We start from the raw sequence: 26,510 nt of genomic DNA, 5'->3' as shown, positions 1-26,510 counted from the left end.
AATGGAAGCTTTTTGCACGCAATTCATTTTCAAATACTTTAAATAAGCATTAGTTTAACTTCTCGACCCTGAAATCTAACAAGTTATTAAATAATTTCCTTTCAAAATTCCTTGTTTAGTTTGTTCCACCGGTTAAATAACTTCCTGTCGGGTTGACGAGCGGACATCGGCATCAGGTGAGTGGCGTCAGACACACCTGCGGGACGGTTCCGTTCACCTGAGCAGGGACGTCATCCTCCAGCTGCAGCTCGTGCAGGAAGTGACCTGCCGGATATCCGCACCTGAAGGCAGCACAGAGAAGACGCGCACCTGAAGGCAGCACGGGAGCTGATCAAAGCTGAACGTGCACGTACCAGACACAGTCGTGATCGTTACGGTGCTGTCCAGTACCGGGGACCTCTGCAGCCTCCAGGTGGCGCTGTGGAGTTAAGGACAGCCGGAGACGTTGGGACCACCGAGAAACCGTGAGGCTGAAGACGCACACGCACGTACACACGATCAGACTGATTTAGATTTCTTTATCTTAAAGTGAGATGAGAACCTGCAGCTTCCTGACCTTCAGACGAGGCTCGCCTGTCGAGACGCCTCACCTCACTGGTTTTACAGAAGTCCTTCGGTTCTGCCGCTTCGGGCCCATGAGTCCGGTTCTTCTGGGCCAGGAATAAACTTTGCTTTGAGTTAAACCGAGTGGACGCTTCCTTCAGACCGAGGAACCTGAAGTGTCAGAACGTTTTCTGTTCCTGCAGGTGATGAAGGTCAGAGATCCGTTCCACGGTCCAGCTGAGAAAAGGTCACATCATCGGCCCGGTCCGCTCGCCTCCGGCCGACAGGAAGTGAGCAGCGGCTCACGGCAGTGAAACATCAGGTGAGCCAAACATCAGGTGAGCGACATCAGCGTCTTCGGGCGCGTCACCAGGACGACGGTGACGACCGGGATCCTTCGCTTTCGCCCGCTGACTGAAACGCTGGGGTTGAGGTTTGGAAGCCCCTCCCTCCTCGACACGGCGTTTATATATAACGCAGAAGCAGGAGCGAGGAGACACGGGAGGCGTCGGATCCGAGGCGGATGAAGACGAACACACAAACAGGTACGACCCGTCCCCCTCGTTTATTGAGTTAAGCTCCGCCCCGTTTGGTGTGATTCCGTTTCAGTCGTCTTCCAACCGTTTGTTTAAGTATTGATCCGGCTGGTTCCGTATCCGGGTACGGACCCAGACGCAGGATCTCCTCCGAGGAGACCCTCATCATTCAGGATCCGGATCAGGAACTTTAGAAGATCCGATCCGATCTCCGATCAGTCCGGATCTTTATGTTCTCTGCTCCATGTTGGAAGTCGTGTAACTGTAAATCTAGCACAGAACTCCTTGTGAAACGGGCTTCCTGGTTCTGGGACTGAGGCCGTGTCCCGTCTGTTTCCCTTCAGACTGACGCTGCCATGAAGCTGACCGTGCCGATGTCACTCGTGCTCCTCCTCGCTGCCTTGCTCGGCTGCTCTGGCGAAGGTCGACCTGATTCTCCCAGCCGACGGCTGCTCCTCCCTCGACCGCTGCTCCTCCACCTGGGGGAGGAGTTCTCCCTCCAGCTGGGCGGAGGCGCAGGAGGCTCCTCCGATGCTGCAGCCGCTCCAGGTGTGAACCGGGCTCTGTTGCGGCTCACGCAGCGCCTCCTACAGGTCCGGGCAGAGCGGCAGCTGGAGGGGGGCGAGGATGACGAGGAGGAAGAGGAGAAGGGGAAGAGGTCTGAGGAGTCTCCCACCTCTCTGGACCTGACTTTCCATCTGCTCAGGGAGGTGCTGGAGATGGCCCGGGCGGAGAAGATCGCCCAGCAGGCCGACAACAACCGCAAGATGATGGACGCGTTCGGAAAATGATCGGGAATGATCGGGAATGATCTGGAATCTCAAACCTTTCACTGTTTTTATTTCATTCTGCTTCCATAAACATCCAGAGTCGAGTTTCATCTGTGAAAGATTCAAGAATCTAATCAATGAAAAATGGCCTGAATAGATCAAATGGATCTCATTTATGACTTAATGATGAAATGAGGATACATTTTAAATCAAATTTCCGATGTGGGCGGGGAAACATGACAATTTGTTTTTATTTTATCCATTCATTGTTTTAGTTGTAAAAATGATTTATTTTCATTGTTTCATTTGAAATTTTTATTTGGCGCAGCCTCCTGAAATAAATCTGCAAAATGCAAATAAATGTATTTCCTCATTCTCGTGCTGGATATTTTGTTTTCTTTGTTTTGGCTCGATCCCACAAATGTTGGTGCAGAGCAACAAAAACAAAACACACTGATGCTCGTGACCCTTTCAAAGGTCGAACCAGCCTGAGGTCACATGTGGCCACGCCTCAAACTTTCACCGGGATACAGGAAGTTGTCATAACTCTTCAAAATTTGCCTCAATCTTTACAAAACTTCACAAGAAGCTGAAGAGTCCGTCCCTGCAGAAATCCACCTGCAGCCACAGCGCCCCTTAGTGGTAGCAGGCGGTACCGTCATCTCTAGTGCTTCATGCAGGATGGTTTTGACCTTTGACCTCCCTGCTGACGCTTGTAAAGTACACATCGTTTCGCTTTCCCCATGAGACTTTATTTTGCTCCTAGAGGGGGTTTTCTTTTCTCCACAAAAACTCTGCACCAATACTGCAAAGAGTTTGGCTGGCGATCAATAAGATAACATTTTTGGAAGTTAGGACTTCTCTTTTTCATTTGTCAGAGACGAATTTGCTTCTTGCACTTGAAATGAACATTTTAGGTAAATAATTGTCATTTTGGGGAAAATCTAACCGGATCACGACTTCTCCGAGCGTCCTTGAACGCACCACGAGAGCGAGCATTGGGAGAGAGAGAGAGAGGGAGAGGGAGAGAGAGAGAGAGAGAGCGAGAGGGAGAGAGAGAGAGAGAGAGAGCGAGAGGGAGAGAGAGAGAGAGATCGGGGCCGAGGACGACAGAAGCTAAACAGGTGGTCTGAAAACACGCAGGAAACAATGCGGACCGACGCGCAGCGGCGGGCGGACCTTTAGCCCTCGTTTCTGGAAGGAACCCCGGATCACGATCCGAACCGGAACCGATGGTCCGCTTTTATTTCCACTCGGATTCGCCCCCCTCCTCTCCAGGCAGGATCTGGGATCGTAAACCATGAAAGTCACGGTGTGTTTCGGCCGGACCCGGGTGGTGGTTCCGTGCGGGGACGGAAACGTGAAAGTGCGGGTTCTGATCCAGCAGGCTGTCATGCGGTATAAGAAGGCTATCGCTAAGGTAAGCGGCTCCCGTGTTCGCGTCGTCCTGCGGGCTCTGCGGACTCTGCGGACGCGCTCAATATGGCGCTAACTTGAAGTAAAGGCAAAGAAGGGGGGGGGGGGGGGTGCGCGAACGCAGCTCCCGTGTTCGGGGGCGCAACAGAACGACCCGACGTGTTTTGAGAACTCGGTTCGAGCCCCAAAGTTACCAGCGGAAACTAGCTTGACTAGCAGGTTAGCATCACAAACTAGCTTGACTAGCAGGTTAGCATCACAAACTAGATTAAATAGCAGTTTAGCATCACAAATTAGCTTAAATAGCAGGTTAGCATCACAAACTAGCTTAAATAGCAGGTTAGCAGCGGCCAGCAAAAGTAGGAGCGCAGCCGGATGAGAGAGCTGTCAGCTCGGACTCTGCTCATCGACCGTGAACTCACCACGCAGGTCAGCTCCGAGCCGGGTCGGGTCAAGGTTCTGTTCTGGGTCAGACCATCCGGATCCTGGATCTGAGCTCGGTACCAGAAAGTTATATTTTAGATAGATGACATTCTGCGTATCCAATAAGTACATTTATTAAAGTTATTCAGTTTTTAGCCGCTATTTACTGCTTTAGTGACTCAAAAGTCAACAGTTGTTTACTTCTAGAAAACAACAACAACAACACTGAGGAGGAGCTTTTGATGTTGTAACAACACATTCATTTACAAACAATATATCTGTGTGTGTGTCAAAGGTCAGACACTCCATGTTAAACTGTACTGGATCTTTGAGTCCGTTGGGAACGCAGCGGTCCGGTTCTGGAATGTGACGGTACTGGAGGAGAATTCTGTGGTTGAACTGGAGCGATGAAACCCAGATGCTGCCCCGAGGATGGGGCGACGGCCCCGAGCCAGCGAGTCGCTTAGTGACGCCCCTGGAAACGGGACAAACGGGACGCTGGAGAAACGGGACAAACGGGACGCTGGAGAAACGGGAGAAACGGGATGCTGGAGAAACGGGACGCTGGAGAAACGGGACAAACGGGACGCTGGAGAAACGGGAGAAACGGGACGCTGGACTTTGGCTGATGAGGCTTTGTCTGCTAAAAATAGGGCGGCTCTGCTTCTGAAAGATGATTGGCAGAGAGACATGATGACCCAGAATGCCCTCCTCATGCTTGGGGGGGGGGGGGGGGGGGCGTTCTTGAATACCACAACTAATAACTGAAATGGCCGTTAGCAAGAAATGGAGACATTAAAAGCTCGCCGTCTCGGGCCGCTGGGAGACCGGCGGTCAGCGAGGGTCACGTACCAAAGAAACATCGAGGAACTTTGGAGACGCTCCGCTGCACGTTGGCGCCGGCGCTGCTCAGAACGGTCCGAGCGAGAGTCGGACCCCCCCCCCACGGACCCTCATCCTGTCTCCTTGTCATTGAACGCTGCCGTGACTCATTCCGGCGAGCCGTCGGCGCCGTTTGACACGCCTCCGTGGACGTGATGCAACGGCGTCGCGTTCGCTGCCTGTCCCGACCCGTCCGGCCCATTTTCCTTCTACAAGCTTCTACAGTTCCAGTAGATGCTAACTGATGAGCCCACGCACCTGAACGCACCTTTACTCACCTGAACGCACCTTTACTCACCTGAATGCACCTGAATGCACCTGAACGCACCTTTACTCACCTGAACGCACCTGAACGCACCTTTACTGGCAGCTGCCGGACGGCGTGGGTCACGTGACCCCGGCGAGCCGTTCCCGGCCGAGGCTGTGCTCCGTGGGAATAATCCCGTACAACACGTGCCAATCCCCCGATTGGTCCGACGGGGGCCGACCTCATCAGCACCGGTTCCGACAGCCGGTTCTGAGAGCCGGTTCCCTTCGCTGCTGTCTGAAGCGGCCGTTCTCTCCGGTACCGAGGCTTGGACCGGGTCCACTGGAGGTGAATCTGCGGCTCTGGTGCCGTTTGGGCCGTGCTCGTTATGACGTAACATTCATTCGGTGAAGGCGGAGCAGGCGGCGTCTGAACGGGGCTTCTGATTGGTTGCAGCTGCTCTCAGGGCGGCGACAGACTTCCTGTCTGCGCGTTGAGGTCGGACGGCTCAGACTTTGACAACAGCTGATTCCTCTTTCAAGGAATCAAAACAGGATCACAGACATGCCATTCCGGTCCGAGGGGGGGGCGGGGGCAGGGGGGGGCGGGTCCACCTCTGGAGGGTCCAGTTTCAGTTTGTCGCCTCCCCTTGACCTCTGGTTTTTAGCGCTGTCTTCCTGTCTTCTTGTCCGCTTTTACACTGTTTCTGTACTGGGGGGGGGGGGGGGGGTGTCGAGGGCCAACCTGAACAGGTGAAGACGGCCCCCACCTCTAAGTTGACGGAACATGAAGCGTGGGCGCCGGTGTCTGGAGCGCCTCGACGGCGTTTGAACTGGAATGGAAGGCTCTTCTGTCCTCTACCGCCACGTTCCTTTGACCCCGTGTGAGGTCACGCCGCGCGGCGGCGGCGCCGTCACGCACACGTCCGAACGCCAGCGGAGGGTGGCGAGCTCGATAAGCAGCGAGATGTTTGTCAGCTGGTAAAGGCGGGTTAATGCGTAAACGCCATGGCGTCTTTAGCAGCTCCTTTTAGATGTCTCTGCTCCTTCTGCTCCACATTGGGAGGGAGGCGAGGAGCAGCAGGAGGAGCAGCAGGAGGAGCAGGAGAAACCTTGCGACCCGTCGCGGCGTCCCGTTCAGTCTTGACGCATCCTGAGAGACGTCTATCGTTAGCGATGGTGATTGATCAGGAGAACCGCCTATCGATCAGGGCTCTGTGAGACAAGTTGGGGACGAGGCGCAGGTGGACATTTAGAGGCGTGGCCTGATGTCCTCGTCCTGTTTAGGACCGCTAATCAACACGAATGAAAACAAGATGGCGTCTTTAAACCGTTCACATTGTTTGTTTACGTTAGCTTTGTTTGTCTGTTAGCTGTTAGCATTTACTTGTTTACTTTATGTTTTACTATTTTATGTTGCCGTTTGTTTTGTTTCTATTTGTTCTCTGTCCCTCTCTATCTCCCTGTCTCGGTGTCTCTCTCTCTCTCTCTCTCTGTCTCGGTGTCTCTCTCTCTGTCTCTCTCTCTCCCTGTCTCTGTGTCCCTCTCTCTCTCTGGTTTTAGAGCGTTCACACTGACTCTCTTCCTTTAGGCGTTTTGAACCCGCTGGATCGATTCTGTTCTTCGTTCCTTTGTCTCCAGGACGCCACCTACTGGCTGCAGGTCCACCGGCTGGAGCACGGAGACGGGGGCATCCTCGACCTGGACGATGTCCTCTGTGACGTGGCCGACGACAAAGACAGGGTGAGTCTTTAGAGGGTGCCGGAATGTCTTTACATTGGGGGGGGGGGGGGGCTGGTTCTCCTGGTTCTCCTGGTTCTCCTGACGCTCCATTCCACTGGAGCTGTTTAAAGACGGGGAGGAACGGTCCGTCTCACGGGACGCTTTTTATAGCCGATGCTGGGGTGAAGATGCCGGCCTCATGCTGTGTGTGTGTGTGTGTGTGCGTGTGTGTGCGTGTGTGTGTGTGTGTGTGTGTGTGTGTGCGTGTGCGTGTGTGTGTGTGTGTGTGTGTGTGCGTGTTGCATCACACGCCTCCTTCTCTGTAGTTGTTTTCTGTTTCCTGTTTCCATAGTTGGGTCAGAGTGATACTACTGTTGTCGTCGTCATGTAAACAACGGTAACCATGGTGATGCCTCACAATGACGATCATCAACAGGCAGGGACGCATAGTTCTGGGGCTTTATTGAGACAAATAGTTGCCCCTCCCCCCCCCAAAAAAAAAAGATCAGTCTGTCCAGGGTTAGCTGGGTGGAGGTGAGGACTCACTCACACACACACACACACACACGCCGACACCCCCCGGTGTCCGGTGACAGGCCCACCCTGACAAACCCTCCTGCAGCTGTGTGTGTGTGTGTGTGTGTGTGTGTGTGTGCGCGCGCGCCACATGCTGAAACCGTAAATCATCTTAAGGACTAGTTTTCGTGTTTGTGTCTCCTGAGTATCGGGGGGGGGGGGGGGGGAGGAACGCCCCGTCCCGTCGGATCCCGTCCCGTCGGATCCTGACGTTCTGATTTGTGTCTTCAGAGCCTCCAAGTTTGATTATTGTTTAGCTTTTAAGGCCCGCCTCCTTCAGAGATAAATAATCCCCGTCCTGCATTCAGCGGCGTGGGAGGAGTTACATCACAGGCTGTGATGTCATCGCCCTTTTAACGGCTTACCGCCTCATTCATTTACGGGACAGCCCGTTTCCGTCTGTCTGTAGTCGTATTGATTGATCAGCCTGACGGAGGCTGAACCAGAATCCCTCTCTTCTGATTGGAGGAGCTGACTGATGCCGGGTCCGGACCGGCGCCGCCGCATCCAACAACGACGTGATGGGGATGGACAGGGATCCGACCACGACGTCGGGATCCGACAGCAGCTCTGAGTTCATGCTGCTCCTCGTGCCACAAACGGCTGCTGTAAACGCACAACGCATCACTTCCTGTCCCGCCCCCCTAAGCAGCAGCTGTGTGTGTGCAGCATCACAGCAACGTGGATCGGAGTTTGAATTCCAGCCTCAGATGCTACGCTAATCCTGGAGCTATAAATGGCTGCAGGATAGAATCCGCCCGGCGGGAGGCCTTCGCCGTCATATCTTTCATTCTAGCACGCGTGAGGGGGCGCGTTTCTTTCACTAAGCCACTCCCAGCCCCCCCCCACACACGCGTGTTGGCGATGACCTCATTTGTTCCAGGGTAGCCCTCCGCCCCGCCCCTCTTCTTCCCTCTCTCCAGCCCCTTAATGAGAACAAGATGACAACTTCATGGCAGACGCAGGCGGGGTGACGCAGAAACGTCTCTCTGAGGCACGGACACGCGCACGGACGTGCACGCGGACGTGCACGCGGACGTGCACACGGACGCGCACACGGACGTGCACACGGACGTGCACACGGACGCGCACACGGACGTGCACACGGACGCGCACACGGACACGCACACGGACGTGCACACGGACACGCACACGGACACGCACACGGACACGCGTGTGGGCGGCCGACACGCGACCCGTCTCAGCAGGGGTGTTTTTATTCAGCCCCCCCCATAAAACCCCACAACACCGGATTAGTCTTTATTTTATGCAACACAAATGTGCAATGATTCCAGCTGCAAAGAGACCAGGACCCGCATCATCGGTCACCATAGCAACAGGCATGGCGTGTTGAGCTCCTGAACAGAAGCTCCACTCGGTCAGCTGACTCGGGCGAGGCGGCAACACCTTTGTCGTTTTTAGGCTGGAATCCGTCGGACGCTCGTGTTTAATATGTGACAGGTGGCGCTGGTCGTCAGGCAAAAATACATCTGCGGGTTCTGGACCCTGACCTTTGACCCTGAGCGGCCTCCATTGCCTCCAGCAGGCGCCTCCTTTGAGCCTCCTGGAGGGCCTGTTATAACAGGTTACAACAGGTTATAACACAATACTGTTATGTAACCTGCCGGTGAGAGTTTCCCACCTGTAAACAAAGTCTCCAGACAGATTATGAGATTACCCCCCCCCCTGTGAGTCTCTTCTATCTTTTCTCCATCCCTCGCTTCCTGCCTTTGATGTTTTCTTTCTGTTTATTCACCGCTGCTCCTCATGCGTTCTCGCCCCAGAGGAGCTCTTCTGCCTCCTTGTGGTCGCGTCCCCTTACTGCACGTTGCTTCATTCTTCTCCATGAAGACGACTCGCTGCCTTCTCCTGTCATCCATTAGACGTTACCCCCCCCCCGTGACTCCGCCCGCCCGGCTGCGGTCTGTGGGATCGACCCGACCCACACAGACAGGAAGTGGTGCGTGTCTATTTCTGTGTTTGTGGGTTCTGTTGGGTTCACCCCCCCCCATCCTGCCAGTCTGGGTTTTCTGTCTGCATGGATGGGAACCGGACCGGAACAGATGTAAACCAAATGTGCTGAAGGGTTTTGTGTCCCTGTATGAGCCCCGACCCAGAACAGATCCAGATCCAGAGCCAATCAGAACCAGCCGAGTGTTTTCAGACGCCGGGATCAACAAGTTTTACTATTTTAAAGCAGCCGCTGTTTAAGGCCCAGTCTTTGTCCTACTACTACACGTTCTTCTTGTCCCCTGGGGGGTCGCCGCAGCAACCCAACCGTCTCCACTTTACCCTGTCCTTTGCATCGTCCTCCCCAACACATCATTTCCTCCCTCACTCCGTCCATGTGTCTCCTCCTGCGTCCACCTCGAGCCTTGTTCCCTGGCAGAAGGGTCACTTCCTCCTCCCACCACCGGGGGTCAGTGTAGGCTCAGGCTGAACCAAGCGCCTTAGGAGCTCCTCCTCCTCATCTGTCTGCTCCTGGTAGCTGGAGGAGAACAGGAGGTTTATCTCTGGAGCTCGGAGGCCTTGCATCACGTTCTCCTGGGGGGCTTCCGGGCCTGCTGAAGCAGGCAGGAGGTCTGTGTGTGGGGGGGGTCCCTGGGGGGGGGGGGGGTACACGACACTCAATTATTGTTGGGTTGGGTTGGAACCACACAAGGAGCTTCAGGCATACCTGGTGGAGGAGGGGGCGGGGCCAAAGCAGGAAGTGTAAATGGGATGCTGCGGCGTGGTCGCTTCCTTCCATCCTGTGGAGGTTTCACTAGTCGTGGATGAATTCTGCAGTCACTGATTGATCCGATCGGAAACGCCTTCAGAGCGCCGACCTTTAGGCGCCGGCCTCGGAGGTCAAGGCAGGATGAAGGCGATGAAGCAAAGAACCTCACGGGAGAAGGAAATGCTTTCAATTAGCTTCATATCCATGTAGCATTCGATCAGCTGGTCACCTTGACGATGGGAGGGGCGGAGGAACAGATCAGCCCTCTCTGCAGCTGCAGGGTCAGAGGTCGTCGCTTCGATGGCGTATCCTGATATCCTGTCATTCTTTCATTCCCTCAATGAAAACTCTCAGCGCACGTTAAAGTCATTAGAGCCAATCAGCAGGGGCCAAGCTGGTGTGTGTGTGTGTGTGTGTGTGTGTGTGTGTGTGTGTGTGTGTGTGTGTGTGTGTGTGTGTGTGTGTGTGTGTGTGTGTGTGTGTGCGCGTGCGTGCGTGCGTGCTCTGCTTTCTGCCTGTTTCATCTGATCTAAACTCGACCTCTGCGGCGCCGCCGATGACCCCGTGAGGCGAAGCTTCCTGTTATCGCCCGACGCGGGAGAGGATGGGAGTGTGTTTGTTGGCACGCGTGAAGGTGGGAGGAAATAAACGACTCCCCCGCATCGTGTCGACTCCCCCGCATCGTGTCGTCTCCCCCGTATCGTGTCGACTCCCCCGCATCGTGTCGACTCCCCCGTATCGTGTCGACTCCCCCGCATCGTGTCGACTCCCCCGCATCGTGTCGACTCCCCCGTATCGTGTCGACTCCCCCGCATCGTGTCGACTCCCCCGCATCGTGTCGTCTCCCCCGCATCGTGTCGACTCCCCCGCATCGTGTCGACTCCCCCGTCTGCGGTGTCTCAGGTTCAGGTCCGTTTCACGAGTCTCCTTTCTGCTCCTCTGCACCTTTAATGTCGACGCTGAGCCCCGCCCCCTGGCTCACCTGGAGGGTGGGGGTGGCGGGTAGGGTGGGGGTAACCTCGGCCGGGGTTAAACGCTTTCACCCTCCCTCAGCAGCTCCGCCCACCCTCCCTCAGCAGCTCCGCCGCCACGCCCCCCAGAGATGGCGTCGCTCTGGCGTTAGCTCGTTGCCCCACTAGCCTCCTTTAGCTCGTTGACGTCTTTGTCAGCGACGTCCGGACGCTTCACGCCGGCTGCACGCCGGTCTGAGAGCGTCCCTGACGGTTCGGATCGGCGCCGTCTAGCAGACGCTCCGGCTGACGTTGACACGCCTTGATTGCTTCTTTCTTTCTGAAGCCAATTTAACGGACCTGGAGTGTCGGCGCCGTCGCCGTGAATTGTGGGTAGAACGATGGCTTGTTGTTCCTGCTGGTCGGGGTCGACCCAGTCCCGGCGTCCTGCCTCATTCTGTCCGGCTGTCCTCGCCTCCTTCCATCGCGCTCCTCCTCCTCCTCCTCCTCCTCTCCTCCTTCCTTGGCGCTCCTCTCCTCCTCTCCTCTCCTCCTTCCATCGCACTCCTCTCCTCTCCTCCTTCCATCGCGCTCCTCCTCCTCCTCCTCTCCTCTCCTCCTTCCATCGCGCTCCACTCCTCCTCCTCTCCTCTCCTCCTTCCATCGCGCTCCTCCTCTCCTCTCCTCCTTCCATCGCGCTCCTCTCCTCCTCCTCGTCACTGTAATTGCTTCATGCAGACTTGCTTCGCTCCGTCTGAATCCTCTCTGAGCTCGACTCACTCCGGATTAATTGCCTGGAGTCGCGGAGCGCCGCTCGTTGTTTGGTTGAATTAGCATAAAGAGCGACCCGGAATGTCGTCGGCTTTGATCCCAGGCCTCGCCGGCATCCGTCTCCCATCCCTGGTCCGCCATGGGAACGCTGCCTTTGACGTCGTACAACTGAGGACGGACCAAACTTCGGACTGACGGAGCCGATTTAGCCTGATCCAAACCAAATCTGCCAGAGTTCAACCAAAGAGAACGCCTTTTACGGAGCGTCGGGAATGATGAAAGTATTTCCTAACGGCTGTAATGGAAGGGTTTTAGCGCCCCGGCTTTGTTGTGGGAACTTTGTTCTGGGTTCTATCGCCCCGGCTTTGTTGTGGGAACTTTGTTCTGGGGCTTTTTGCGAGTTGAGATTAGATGGAACATCTGACCTTCAGTTCCTCTGATGGTCGCTGAAGCGTTCTGCTCTTAGGAGCCGATCCTGGACTTTGGTTCTGAGAATAAAGAAGTTCTCCCGTCCGTCGTTATAATGACGTCGTTGGTTCCACGTCTTCTTCCTATTTCTGGAGGATTAGCGCCGGACGGACCGACTACCGGTCGTGTCAGAGATCTCGCACGTTCTTTTGTTCAAGCAGCAAATTAGCCCGTTAGCCCGTTAGCTCGCAGCCTCGCCTCCAACCGGCGAGGCCAGTTTGACTTAGTTCCTGGTTCTTCCACTCTTTTTCCAGTCTGTACTATGTAATGCTAAGCTAAGCTAACCGTAGAATCAAGGGAAGCATCGAACGCTAAATAATATGCCTTGTGTCTCCTTGTAGCCCTCATGCTAAGCTAACCTGCTGCTACTTTAGCTTGCCGTTAGCTGTGTCATTTTACATCTGTGGTGCGATTTATTGTAAGTTTGCATCTGTGGTGTAAAATTATTTTTATGTTTTTATTTTTCTAATGTTGTTCTGCATAAATTGAATAATTTAATATTGGTTTTATTTTTATTTGTATTGCGAAAATTGTACTGTTAAATGTTGATGATTTATGGACTTTCAACGGAAACAAGACCGCAAGGGCTTTTTAGAAATGCTCCTCTTAGACAGGATGTGTGACTGTACTTGTACTGTAATACATGCTACTGTGTGAATGTACTTGTACTGTAATACATGCTACTGTGTGACTGTACTTGTACTGTAATACATGCTACTGTGTGACTGTACTTGTACGCTAACATTCTGTCTAATAAATATATTCATCATCATCATCATCAGGCTTCGCCCCTCTGGCTGTCTTGCTCTTTTTGGGATGTTTACTTCTCTATTATTATTATTAACCGATCGCGTTGGACGGACGTCTCCTGTCTCGCTCCCGTCGGTTCGGGGCGGATGAAGAAGATGTTTCGTCTTCTTCAGCACGAAGCAATAACCAAATCCAGCCCGAATCCAGCCTGTGCTTTATTGAAACGTAATATCGGCCTGTAAAGTAAAGAGGAGCCGAGTCCGGGTCTCCCTTTTGGCGCCTTCATCGGATTTTACTCTGAGAAGAGGAGGGAGGAGCTACCCGGCTCATTTCACCACCGACCAATCATTTCGTCTCAATAATACACAGAGGACAAACGACAGCAAACACTTCCAGCGCACTGCGCTGTCATTTTTAGCATTTTGTTGCTGCTACCGCTAACCCTGCTGCTACAGCCGGTGCCGACCGGTTCTGCTCCGAGTCGTCTCCGAGTCGTCTCCGGGTCTCCGGGGTGTCGGGCCTTATTGATCCTTGTCGTTCCGTCCCAGTGGCGACTTTGAAGTGACAGTTCCATTTAAGCTCTGCTTTAATTAAAGTCACTGCTGGGGCGCCTCCCCTGAGGAGGAGGAGGAGGAGGTGATTGATCTGGGGATGTGAGCGAGGGAGCGCTGAACTCCTGACAGGAGAAATCCCTAATCCCTTGTCTTCAGCGCTCCGGGTTTCTGGAAGCATCTCCTTAACGCCAAGGCTTCTGGGACCTTCTGGCCTATGTGGGTCAGTCCCTCATCCGAAGGTCTCGGAACCGGAGCGAGGCGTCCCCCCGTTAGCGGTGGCGTTCCCTCTCGGACCCCCCCCCCCCCCCCCCCTCCTGCTGTTCTGTGGGGTTTCCCGCCCCGTTCAGCAGCTTTTAACCTTCCCTGTTAGCTAAACATGAGGCGAGTGCGAAGCTGCAGCTTCCAACTAAGAGCTATTTATCCTGAAGGTTCACGCAGATGGTGTCCTACCTAATTACACTTACACACACACACTCACACACACACACACACACACACCCACACACCGTGTGTCCTGACTCCTGATAAGTGTCGATTAGTCCCACAGAAAACAGGTAATTGAAGCTAAATGGCTAAATATAGCTCTAAGTGTGACTAGCACAGACAGCATGTGATATATGGTGCTCATTAGTGAGCTAGCTACCCCCCCCCCCCTCCCCCGATAGGTGTGTGACGATCATTGGAGAATAATACTCATTGGTTGACCCATTCTTGGTCGTGGTGGACGCCGTGGGGTAAATCAAGCGTCTCCCGGTCCGGTGAGGTCGTTGCCCCGGGAGGACGCTGGTTCTCCTCTGATTGGGTTTCAGACTCGCTCCATTGTAATCTGCTCCTCCTTTCTCTCCTGACATTTCTTCTTTTCTTTCTTTCATCCATCTTCTGGATCGTCTCAGTATCTTTGAGCGAATGTAATCTGATTACGCAGCCCGCTGACGCCTCCTCCTCCTCCTCCTCCTCCTCCTCCTCTTCCAGTTGATGGCGGTGTACGACGAGCAGGAGCCCCACCTGGGCGGCGATGGGACCAGCGCCAGCTCCACCGGGACCCAGAGCCCGGACCTGTTCGGCGTCGACCTCGGCGGAGGGAGCGGGGCGTCGGCCTTCCAGCCCTACCAGGCGACCAGCGAGATCGAGGTCACGCCCTCCGCCCTGCGCACCAGTGAGTCCCAAAACCGGAGGAACGCTCCCCGCCTGCAGACGAACGATTGAGTCATCGACTCTGATATTGATCTGAAATGACAAATCCATCTTCATTATCGTCGCACGTCGGATGCTGCCGCTCCAGACAGCCGACCCAACAAATTACCGGATCGCCGCCCGTCATAAATTCTGCTAATTGGACGGGAGGGTCTTCAGGTAGCCATTTGGTCGCCGGCCAGAGCGCCTAATTGGTTCTAGTCGCTTCCTCCTAAATCAAAAGTGGCGGCGGGTCCGTCCGCCGTTTCGCCGACAGGTCGGTTCTTTACTGTAATTACCGCGCTTGGAAGGAACCGGCGTCCGGTTGGCGATTCATCAGTTTGGAGCTCATCAATATTCAAGCAGAAGAAAAACACGCACACTTCCGAAATAAGTTCCGAACAATGGAGACGAGAGTTTAGCCCTCGGGGGTTCAATCTGAAGCAACCGGGTTCGGACCTTCATGCGAGATCAGCTGACTGAAGCAGGAACTCGCCAGAGGCCGGTTAGCTTTAGCGTCTTAGCTTGCAGGAAGCTGCAGGTGTGTGTCGAGCTAACGCAGCCTGCGCCCCATTTCCCAGAATGCTGCTGTGTCCCACCCTGTGGCTGTTCTGTTCCCATGCTCCGGTGACCCGACATCAGTCAGCCCAGAACAAACACACGCACGCACACACACACACACACACAACGTGGGAACGTGACACTTGGCTTCGTCATCCGGAGAAGACGCTCCGGCTTATCAGCACTTCTGTTTCTCATTTTGTTTACTCTCCGTCTCTCCGGCCAATCAAATCGAGCCGTGGGACTCCGGAGGGTTCTGGAAGTGGGAGATTTTTCATGTCATAATAGCGAGGCTTGTGTTCGAGGGCTTGGAGTCGGTTCTTTGGACCTCGGCCCGCCTCCCACGCACCGTGACTCTCAAACGGAGAGAAGTGTTTTAACGGAAAGAATCCATTTGTTCTCCCCGTCTGTTCGGCTCGGAGTCGAACCCGGAGCCGATAGATCTGTTCTTGGTGTGGAAGCGATCAAATGATCAGGATCAAACGGGCGTCTCCAGGCCGTCGGTGTTGACCCCGTTTCTACCCGCAGACATGCCCCTCCACGTCCGGCGCAGCAGCGACCCCGCCCTGACGACCATCGACGGGCCGTTTAGCGGTGGCGAGTCGCGGCTCCACGTCGAAGAGCCGCCGTCGAGGAAGAACCCGACGCGCTGGTCCGCCACGGCCGGCTTCCTGAAAGCTCGCCACTCCTCAGGAAGCAACAGCCTTGAGAGGAAGGTGGGTCGGGAACAAACATGGCCGCCGGCGTTGCTTTAGGTTTGTGGGGGGGGGGGGGGGGGGGGGCGTGTCCGCGCGCCCGTTCCGGCCTTCCTGACGTGGAACATTCATCCGGTTGTTTCCGTGTCTGCAGAGCAAAGGGATGGACACCTACCGCAGTCTGCCACGGGACGCAGGGGCCTGGACCAATCAGAGGGAGTTCCAGAGAGAGACGGCCCGGTCGTCCCTCAGCGCCAACCACCCCATGGTGGACCTCTGGCTGGAGAGGCAGGAGCAGGTACGACCCGCTTCACCAGGCTGGAAGTCCATGACGCCGTGCGGGTCTGTCCCCTGATTGGTCCAACGCTTTTAGAGCGCGGTTAGTTTAGGGACCGATGGACGGGACACAGGTGAGGACAGGTGAGTTAGACCGGATCAATAAATCAAGGACCTTTTCAGTGTCCCGGTGTGTGATCGATCTACAGCAGCATTTCTGACACACACAAATTTGACCACGATCGTTTTGCGCAACAGGTACGGGGTTTCCATGGCAACAGCGACTGAGTCAGTGCCGTGCGTATTAATGAGCTGGGTGGAGGCGTGTGTTTGTATTTGTGTGTGTGTGTGTGTGTGTGTGTGTGTGTCCTCAGCCATTAGAGGGACTGAAGCATCTTTCATGTTGGGATGGAAGCTTCACACAACTCACCTGGGACGTTGTTACCTAGACGGACTGAAGGCAGGTCAGCACACACACACACATACACACACACGCACACACACACACGCACAGTGCAGGAATGTTAACGCTGCCTTACGCACGCAACCACTACGTACACAAATAACACTTTTACACACACCGCAGAATTCTGCAAGAGGGAGAACCGCACACGCGTTTATTATGCATGCACTCCATTTCACCACATGCTCACGCACACACACACACACACACAGTGCTTCCCCACTAACGATCAGTGGGTGTAGCGGCGGGTGGGGTCCCTCCGGTGCTGCGTGCAGCTGCAGGATAAATCAAGCAGACCCGAGCAGTAACACTTATAAATCAGCTCAGAGCTGCTTCCTGTGTGTGTGTCTGTGTGTGTGTGTCTGTGTGTGTGTGTGTGCGTGTGCGTGTGTGTGTGCGTGTGTGTGTGTGTGTGTGCGTGTGTGTGCGGCCGTGTCTGTGTCTGTGTCTGTGTGTGTGTGTGTGTGTGTGTGCGTGTGTGTGTGTGCGTGTGTGTGTGCGTGGCTGTTCACCTCTGGAAGCAGCAGGATGGACATAGTGAGGAAGTAACGACCAGTAGGTGTCGCTGTGGAGCTAGAACCCAAAGAACACGGTGTGTGTTTTTTTTTCTTCACCGATTCAGCTTAATTTTCTTTTTCTAGAATACTTTTAATTTTTTTACAGATTTTGAAAGATCAAATAATTTTTCTCTTTTTACTGCTTTTCTTTTCTCTCCATCATCCCCCCATCCCTCGTTCTCTCTATCGACCCCGCTGTTCCTGTCATTTTACCCCCCCCCCCCCCCCCTGCGTGCTCCTGCTGCGCCTCCTCTGCTCCTCATCACCTCTGATCTGGTGGAGGTTCCTCCTCTTTCCCTGGATGAAAGCCGCCATCACACTGATTGATGTTAAACACACCTGAAAGGGGTGTGGCCAGACTCTGATGTCATCGTCTCCTCCCGTCTGGATCCGGTGATCAGATTATCTGCCGGTCATTTTCACCCCGAGCTGAGCGGCGACATTAATCAAACGCCTCTTCGCCGTGACGGGCTGGACTCTGCTGAGGCGTGGCAAGTTAATTTCAGCCAATCAGAGCCCTGATCTGACACTCAGCATCTGAGCCGTTGAATCAGACAGAAGAGGATGTGACATCATCACCAGTCTGATGTCATTCCTTACGAGCTCATAAAGTGAAAGTCCACCTTGTTATTCACGTATTCTGACGTGATGGGAGGTCATAGTTAAAGTAGCCCCGCCCCCTATGCCCCGCCCCCCCAGGGCCTCCTGTCTTTCTGCATCCTCATCAGCTCGTTGCATCACTCCGCTCTCTCTCCTCCACCCAAACACCGCTTCATTTAGTAGACCAGCCCCCCCCCATTAATGTTTAATAACCTCCTGCCCCCCCCATCCCCCCCTCCACATCCAGGAAACTAACAATGACTTTGCAGGAAGAGGCGTCGGCCACTCTCACCTACCCGCCGCTATTAACCCCCGCCTCTGAATTATTAATCAGCCCCTCTAACCCCCCCCCCCCCAGGAGTGGGAAGGGACGCTGTTTTGATGGTGTAGTTGACGGAGGGAGGCGATGCTTTGGACGCTAAGAGGCTGAAGCTGATTGGTCGTCTGTCGGTCAGACCGCAGGAGTCAGCAGGAGAAGCTCCTAATGGTCGTCTGGGAGGACGCCAGAAGCCCCCCCCCCTCTTGGATCTGTACATATTTGATGCTTTGATGCTGTTCTCTCTTCTTTAAAGTAAACTCATTTCTTTACTTCCGTCCGTTCCTTCATTCCACCTTTACTGACCTCCTCCTTTCAGTCCTCCTCTCTCCTCCTGCGGTTCTGAACCTCTTCCTCGCCGTCTCTGGCCGTCTGCTGGATGCTGATGTCATTTACTCTTCCTCAGATAGACTCCTCCCCCTCTCTGGTCCTCCTCGTCTCCTGATGAGCGTTGAATGGCGTTTTGTTGTCTCGTGGCGTCTTCCTGGGAATCCTCGTTCAGACGGGCGACATCAGCAGGGCGGCGGCGGTCACATGACGCGCGAGGCGGCGTCGGTAGAGTCGGAGCGATGGCTCGCTGAGGGGGAGAGGACACGGCTGAGACGCACCTGTCGGTTCTTACAGGTGTAGGCGGGGTCTTTGTGCTGTTGCTCCGCCCCGTCCCGCTGCTCCCCGAGGCGTCATGGCAACCACACAGCTTGTTTTCACCCTGATGAGGCCCGCTCGGCCGCCGCCGGCCTCTCGGGTGTCGCCCTGAAATCTTAATGACCTCCGTCCCTCCGTTCTGCTGCGCCTCAGACCCCGCCTCCACAGACCCACGGCGAGCAGACGGCGGAACAAAAGTCGTTTGTAGAGGACATGTTTGTTTACCCGCCGCCGATCTGCTCGCCTCGGCGCCGTCAGGTGAGCGACTCGCGGCGCCTGATGAGACGCGTCGCTTCGTCTCTCTGGTTGTTTGGCCTGTCGATCAGCTGATGGGGGGTCATAGTTCAAGGAGAAGCCCTCCTGACCAATCAGAAACAAGGATCAGGCTCTTCATCCCGCTCCTCTTCTCCTGTGCTTCGTTTCAGGATGAAGCGGCGAGAGGAGAGGAAAACGGCAGGATCGAGCCGGTTGGAGGAGCCGACTCCTGGTTGGGCCACGCCCCCGTGAGGTCACTAGAGTAAGTCCTCCAATCACAGATCGGCTCGCCTCGGTCAGCACTTACCTGCTGATGTTCTCGAAAGAACATCCAACGTGTTGGAAACCTACAAGATTTAATTTCACATTTCTGTGCAGCAGAAGATGGATGGACGGATGACGGACGGATGGATGGGTGGATGTAGGATGGACGGATGACGGATGGATCGGTGGAGGATGGGTGGATGGACGGATGGTCGATGGATGGATGGAGGATGGACGCTGGAGGATGGATGGATGGATGGGTGGATGGAGGATGGATGGGTGGACGGATGGACAGACGGACGGAACCTTCTTTTCCAGGCTCTCCATCTCCGGTTCTTTATTGGTTCTGGTCGTCATTGATCACCGATCACACAGAACTTTTTAAATGACTCTCGTGAGGCTCCTCCTCCTTCGCTGATCCCTCCTCTCTGACCCGGTTGGCATGACGACCAGAACCAGAATGAAACGCTCCGTCTGAAACTCTACCTGACGACACAAAGAGCTCCGTGAAAGGTCCGTCAGCTGGTTCTGTTCTAAGGGAGGCCCGTTTCTGCCCTGCTCCTTCATTTGCATAATTCTCTCCTGCTGGAGCAGCTCGCCTCCCACGCGCCTCCCCCACGCGCCTCCCCTCACCTCCTGTTCTCGCTGTTTTGCTGTCGTGCTCTGGTGCATGCTTCCAGTTTAATATGCAGGTATCTGATTTCTGGCTCCGCCTCTCAGCGGTCAACGCGGGGTCCGTTTCCCTCCAAGCTAATCGTAGCCGCTGCATCACAGGTGTGTCGGGGGCGGGGCGTCTGGTAGAACGCTCCGGCGGAGCTCAGACAGGTTCCTCTGGACCTTCCCTTTTGACTTCATCAGTTTTTTTATTCATCCCTTAAACGTGTTTGTCGTCGTTTTTATTTACATCACGCCGTTGTTGTCATCGCCTCACTTCCTGTTCTGCTTTGTTTTCTCCCCACATGGTGTCACCCACTTCCTTTGCGCTCCACCTTCCATCCGTCTCCCAGAGACATAGTCAAACTGGTGGAGGTGTCAAACGACGGCGGGCCCCTGGGAATCCACGTGGTGCCCTTCAGTGGGAGGGACCGCAGGTAAAAGTACCTGGAGTGGGAGGAGCCTGCCTCAGAGGCCAGATAAATCCAGTTCAATCCACACTTCCATCAGGAGTTTTACCTGCTAACATTTACCTAAATGTACCTGTTAAATCAACGCACGCGCCTACGCACACACCTACGCACACACACACGCACACAGGCTCGTATTGCTGCATCGTGAAGCCATTTTCCGTTCACGGTGATCAATCACGCGGTTTGAGTTTCTTTTCTTCTGCGGCTGCTGTCGGGTCTGCTTTACGGGATTCAAAGAAAACACGGAGCAGCGCACGCAGACACGCACACGCAGACACGCACACACAGAACACGCACACGCACACACAGACACGCACACACAGAACACGCACACACAGAACACACACACGCACACGCAGACACGCACACACAGAACACGCACACGCAGACACGCACGCACAGACACGCACACGCAGAGCACGCACACACGCGGACACGCACATACTCACACACAGAACACGCAGACACGCACACACAGAACACGCACACGCAGACACGCACACGCAGACACGCACACGCAGACACGCACACGCAGACACGCACACACAGAACACGCACACGCAGAACACGCACACGCAGACACGCACACGCAGACACGCACACGCAGAACACGCACACGCAGAACACGCACACGCAGAACACGCACACGCAGAACACGCACACACAGACACGCACACACAGAACACGCACACACAGACACGCACACACAGAACACGCACACGCAGACACGCACACGCAGACACGCACACGCAGAACACACACACGCAGACACGCACACACAGAACACGCACACGCACGCACAGAACACGCACACGCAGAACACGCACACACACACACGCAGAACACGCACACACAGACACGCACACACAGAACACGCACACGCAGACACGCACACGCAGACACGCACACGCAGAACACACACACGCAGACACGCACACACAGAACACGCACACGCACGCACAGAACACGCACACGCAGAACACGCACACACACACACACAGAACACGCACACACACACACACAGAACACGCACACGCAGACACGTGGCGCCGGCGGTCTCCTCTCCTAAATTCCCGCTCCTTTTCACCTCCCCTCAGCTCCTCAGCTGTCCGTCGCTGTGCTAAGCTAACACACAGAGCAGGCACACGCCTGCAGACACGCACACACAGAACACACACACGCAGAACACACACACGTAGAACACGCACACACAGAACACGCACACACAGAACACGCACACGCAGACACAGACGCACAGAACACGCACACACTCACACACGGAGCAGCACACACAGACACGCACACACAGACACGCACACACAGACACGCACACACAGAACACGCAGACACACACAGAGCAGGCACACGCCTGCAGACACGCACACACGGAACACGCACACACAGAACACGCACACACGGAACACGCACACACAGAACGCGCACACGCAGACACGCACGCACAGAACACGCACACACTCACACACGGAGCAGCACACACAGAACACGCACACACAGAGCACGCAGACACTCACACACAGACACGCACACACGGAACACGCACACGCCTCGCAGCCAGCTGCAGCACGGCGACCCAGGAATCGGAGGAATCTCACATCTGGTTGAAATATCCGAGCCGTTCTGCGGGTTTTGTCGCGCTGAGGTTCTTTTCCCGGGTCTTGTTATCGGACCGTCGTTCTGTGAAACCAGAACCGGGTCGTTCCCCGTTTTCTATGACGTGACATGAAAGCTCTTTAAAGAATATTCAGAATATTCCAGTATTTCTAGTCCGGTCCTCAGACCCGGCTTCATCCCTGTAGAACCTAAAGCGCCGTCTCTCACCCAGGCCCGGCGGCGGCGGCGGCCATGTTGAATCCAGTCGTCTTCCGTCTCTGACATGAACGTCTGAATGTTTCAGGACTCTTGGCTTGCTGGTCAAGCGTCTGGAGCGGGGAGGGAAGGCCGAGCAGCAGGGCCTCTTCCTGGAGAACGACTGCATCGTCCGGATCAATAACGCCGATCTGAGAAGCATCCGCTTCGAACAGTAAGGCGGCGCCGGCGGTCTCCTCTCCTAAATCCCCGCTCCTTTTCACCTCCCCTCAGCTCCTCAGCTGTCCGTCGCTGTGCTAAGCTAACTTCTGGCTATTTAGCTCCTGTAGGACACGCCCCCTAATCCTCCTAACCTTTCCTGCTTCCTTTGGGAGGAGTTAGAAGACTCCTTATCTTTTGATGTTTGTACTTTCATTTGTGTTTCATCACCTCCTAACCCCCCCCCCCATTCTTCTTTATTTATTTATATATTATAGAAGTATCGGATCGGGTATCGGTATCGGTTCAAAATCAAATGACTCGGACTCAGGACGTCCCTAGTTATGATGTCATCAGCAGCTCAGACGTAGACGTCCATATATGGTCAACAGTTGCTTTTACACTGAAGTCATTCAGACTCGGCGCCCGGTACGTCCTCAGGGAGGGTCACTAGCGGCTGGGAAGGTGGCCCTGGAATGTCACAGTGAAGCTCTCGGGGGGTGGGGCATGTTTAGGTTGGGGGCGGGGCATCTCCTGGACCTCCAGTCTGTATGAACAGCTGGTGCTAACGAGGCGCTGAAGATTCCGTTCCTGCTTTACTGTACATGAGCTCACAGTGGGGGGGGGGGGGGGGGGGGAGTTTGTGGAGTCGCTAACGCTAGCGGTAAGGATAACCGAGATGTGTGTGTGTGTGTTTGGCGTGGGGGGGGGGGGAGGGGGACCGCCCTAAAGTCCTCCTGTTTCTGTCCCAGAGCCCAGAACATGTTCCGTCAGGCCATGCGTTCTCCGGTCATCATGTTCCACGTGGTTCCGTCGTCGCTGAAGGCGCACTACGAGCAGCTGGCCCACGGCGAGGGAACCCGGCGTACGCCTCGGGTCGCTTCAGCCCCGACTCCCTGACCGGCAGCACCGGCGTCGACCACGCCCCCCCGAGGATCCCCAGACACGGCTCCCAACCCCACCCGGACCTGACCGACGGCTACTCCGCTTTGACCCACCCGGCCGTGTCTGCAGCAAAGCCTCCGTCGGGACACGCCCACTCGCCTCAGCGGGCGCTGACCTCGACGCCCACGGGGGGGTTCGCCAAAAAAGTCGGGAGGCGGCTCAACATCCAGCTAAAGAAAGGTGAGCGGACGGACGATGATTCATGAGTCTCCAGCCCGCCCCCCTTGGACCGCCCGGGAGGCGGGATCCAGGATCCGGCGCCGCTGCCAGGCAGCTCTGAGCGCAGATTAAACCCGCCGTTGTTTACACGTTCAAATCAGACGCCAGAATCCTCCCAGATCCCGGCGAGCATCGGCGTCCCTTTCTGCAGGTGCGTCTTCATCAAGCTAATGAGTCTGAGAGCTCCTCCCCCCCGCTTCCAGCGTTGAGCGGCGAATAACACGGCCCGGCATCGGCCTGCAGGAAGCTGATTGGCTCATCGCTGCGGGGATTAGGAGGCGGCTGTGAAACGGAATCGTTCAGCGTTCGGCTCTATTTCCCGTCGGCTCAGACAGGCGGCGGGATTAACGCCGGGACGGCGGTACACCGGTGACGCTCGCCATCGCCTTTACATCAGCTCTGTAGCGGCGGCTCGGAGCCCCCCCCCCATCCAGATGTGCAGCTCGACGCCGTCGGCGTGTTGATCGTCATCGCTGTTGACAGAAGCACTTTAGCTTCGCTCCGCCGCCAGAGGCGGGCTAAAGCACGTCGTGCCAGAAGTTCTATTTCAATTTCTGCCTTTAATTTAATGTCAGAAGCCGAGAATGAAACATCCTCGGGCGGCGCCGGCGCTCTGGCGGCGTGTTCTCCTGATTACATCGCCCAACTTCTTCACTGTACAAGAAGAAACAAATGCTTTAATCAATCAAGGCAAACCTCGTTGGGCGCTCTGCTGACAGGAAGCAGGAGTTTTCTTCATTTCCTGTCCGAGAGCCACGGATTATTGTCCGATTATTGATGATAAGAGAGGCAGGCTTGATTCCTAATGGTTTCTGGTGGCTCCGCCTTCAGGGGTTCCATGCAGGCCACACAAACACGATCACAACCCTGTTCCCATGGTGACCCCCCCCCCTCCCCCCTCCCTCAGGTCCCGAGGGGCTCGGTTTCAGCATCACATCGAGAGACGTCCCCATCGGCGGGTCGGCGCCCATCTACCTGAAGAATATTCTGCCTCGAGGAGCCGCCATCCAGGACGGACGCCTGAAGGCGGGAGACAGGCTGCTGGAGGTGAGCGCGGGGCGCGGCGGGGCGTGGCGGGTCACACCTGTTCAGGAGCTCAGGTGCACGTTTGGGTCTGTTCTGTCTCAGGTGAATGGAGTCGACCTGAATGGGCGGACCCAGGAGGAGGTGGTGTCTCTGCTCAGAGCCACGCCCATGGGCGGGGCTGTGGGGCTCCTGGTTCTACGACAGGAGGATGCTTTCCTCCACAGAGAAACGGTGTGTGTGTCCCCCCCCCCCCCCCCTGTCTGTTAACCCCGCCCCCACCTACACCTTCCAGCTGTAAATCACGCCGCATTAACTCTCGCCCGACCCAACGGGGGCGTGATTTATAGTCCGGGACGCCCTTAAATCCCCCCTCTGCTGCTATAAATGGTCTCTCCCAGCTCCCCCAGCATCGTACCGGCACGGTAACGGGACGGTGAACAGAACGTTGTGAGTTAAAGATGGTTCTTGATTGTGTCTTCTAGAACGCTGAGCCTCAGATCCAGTTCCCCAGAGATCCGGTAAGATTCCCAACGCCTCCACCTCCTCGCTGCTCCTGCTCCTCGGTTCAGCCTGGGCTAAACCGAGGAGCAGGACCTCCTGTCTCTACCTCCGTTCCCTCCCCAGCTCCGTCCCTGAATTGTGAGCTCTCTATGGAGCTCACGTTTCTCACCTGTGAACTCTGACCCCCCTTTAGCGTCCCAGGCAGCCCCCGACAGCTGGGAAACCCCATAGTCTGAATGAGGTAAGTGCTGCATGACATCGTTACCTGAGCCTGGGGAGGGAGGGGTCTGTAAGGGCCAATGGTCTGCTCCGCTGGCTTCTCTCCTCCTCCCGAGCAGCTCTCATCCTCCTGTTTTTTTAGCCTCTTTTCATCCCTCCCTTTCACACCATTCTTTTTTCTCTCACACGCTTAAGACGCCCGTAAAGACACGGATCCTATTTCCTGCACCTCTTACAATAGAAGGCATCCGTCTCTCCGTGCCGGGCCTGATGGGACCATAATGGGTCCATAACACGAACATTCGGCCCTATTGTTTACACCGTTAGTCACACGGGCTTACGGAGAAATTACTGCAAAGCCGTCGGCAGCGGCGCCGAGCCGAGATGCTATCTGTCACGTTTCCTGCCTGTTGCGAAGCTGCAGTCTGGCGTGATGAAGTTTACAACCGCAGCAGAACATGACTCAGCAAATCAACACGTGGCGGTTCTGAGAGGAGATCCGGTTCGTTGGTGACGGGTTGTCTTCCAGCTGACGCGCGCGATGACATCATTAGCACAGCTGTTCAGTTCAGCATTAACTTCCTGTAACGAATATTATAGAATAAAATGTTGATGAATGTTTATTTGCTGTTTATATTAGGAAAAGAACGATAGAATAGAAGAGACATACTTTATTCATCCCGCTCAGCAAAAAGCATCAAAAACAAGTTAAAAATAGTGAGTTAAAGTCTGTAAAAAAAAAACGACTAAAGCTGTAGCTTAGCTGCAATGATGCTAGCGCTGTAGCTTAGCTCCAGTGATGCTAGTGCTGTAGCTTAGCTGAGGGGATGTTAGCGCTGTAGCTTAGCTGTTGTGATGCTAGTGCTGTAGCTTAGCTGAGGGGATGTTAGCGCTGTAGCTTAGCTGTTTTGATGCTAGTGCTGTAGCTTAGCTGTTGTGATGCTAGCGCTGTAGCTTAGCTGAGGGGATGTTAGAGCTGTAGCTTAACTGTTGTGATGCTAGTGCTGTAGCTTAGCTGAGGGGATGTTAGCGCTGTAGCTTAGCTGTTGTGATGCTAGCGCTGTAGCTTAGCTGAGGGGATGTTAGCGCTGTAGCTTAGCCGCAGTGAGTAATGGCTGCAGCAGCAGCTCCTGTGTCCTGCTGCCGGTGACACGTTTGAGTCAATCAGAGATTTTCTAGCACCAAGAGCGACTTAATTAAAGTGATGTTTCAAGCTGCCACCTGGCCTACACGCACACACGCACACACACACACACGAACACACACAAACACGCACACACACACACACACACACGAACACACACACAATTACAGCGA

The 26,510-nt window shown here is 55.1% G+C and overlaps 2 protein-coding genes across 2 annotated transcripts in view; both read left to right on the top strand.

Moving 5' to 3' along the window:
• The first annotated feature begins 1,435 nt into the window (after positions 1-1,435).
• LOC137905005 (corticoliberin-like) lies at positions 1,436-1,870 on the top strand. Its single transcript, XM_068749230.1, has one exon. It carries the CDS (start codon positions 1,436-1,438, stop codon positions 1,868-1,870), a length of 435 nt encoding a protein of 144 aa, XP_068605331.1.
• A 1,058-nt stretch (positions 1,871-2,928) lies between these two features.
• pard3ab (par-3 family cell polarity regulator alpha, b) overlaps positions 2,929-26,510 on the top strand; it is a 41,548-nt gene continuing 17,966 nt past the window's right edge. Inside the window, 13 exon segments of the mRNA XM_068749212.1 lie at positions 2,929-3,269; positions 6,458-6,559; positions 14,299-14,482; positions 15,589-15,776; positions 15,910-16,053; positions 19,038-19,129; positions 20,139-20,222; positions 22,174-22,299; positions 23,036-23,151; positions 23,154-23,408; positions 24,355-24,494; positions 24,576-24,704; positions 24,956-24,991. Coding sequence (XP_068605313.1) covers positions 3,150-3,269; positions 6,458-6,559; positions 14,299-14,482; positions 15,589-15,776; positions 15,910-16,053; positions 19,038-19,129; positions 20,139-20,222; positions 22,174-22,299; positions 23,036-23,151; positions 23,154-23,408; positions 24,355-24,494; positions 24,576-24,704; positions 24,956-24,991 — 1,716 coding nt within the window. The 5' untranslated portion in view covers positions 2,929-3,149.

Source organism: Brachionichthys hirsutus, chromosome 15 (genome assembly GCF_040956055.1).
Source record: "Brachionichthys hirsutus isolate HB-005 chromosome 15, CSIRO-AGI_Bhir_v1, whole genome shotgun sequence".
Classification (NCBI taxonomy): Eukaryota; Metazoa; Chordata; class Actinopteri; order Lophiiformes; family Brachionichthyidae; genus Brachionichthys; species Brachionichthys hirsutus.
This window is presented reverse-complemented; position numbering and strand designations above follow the sequence as displayed.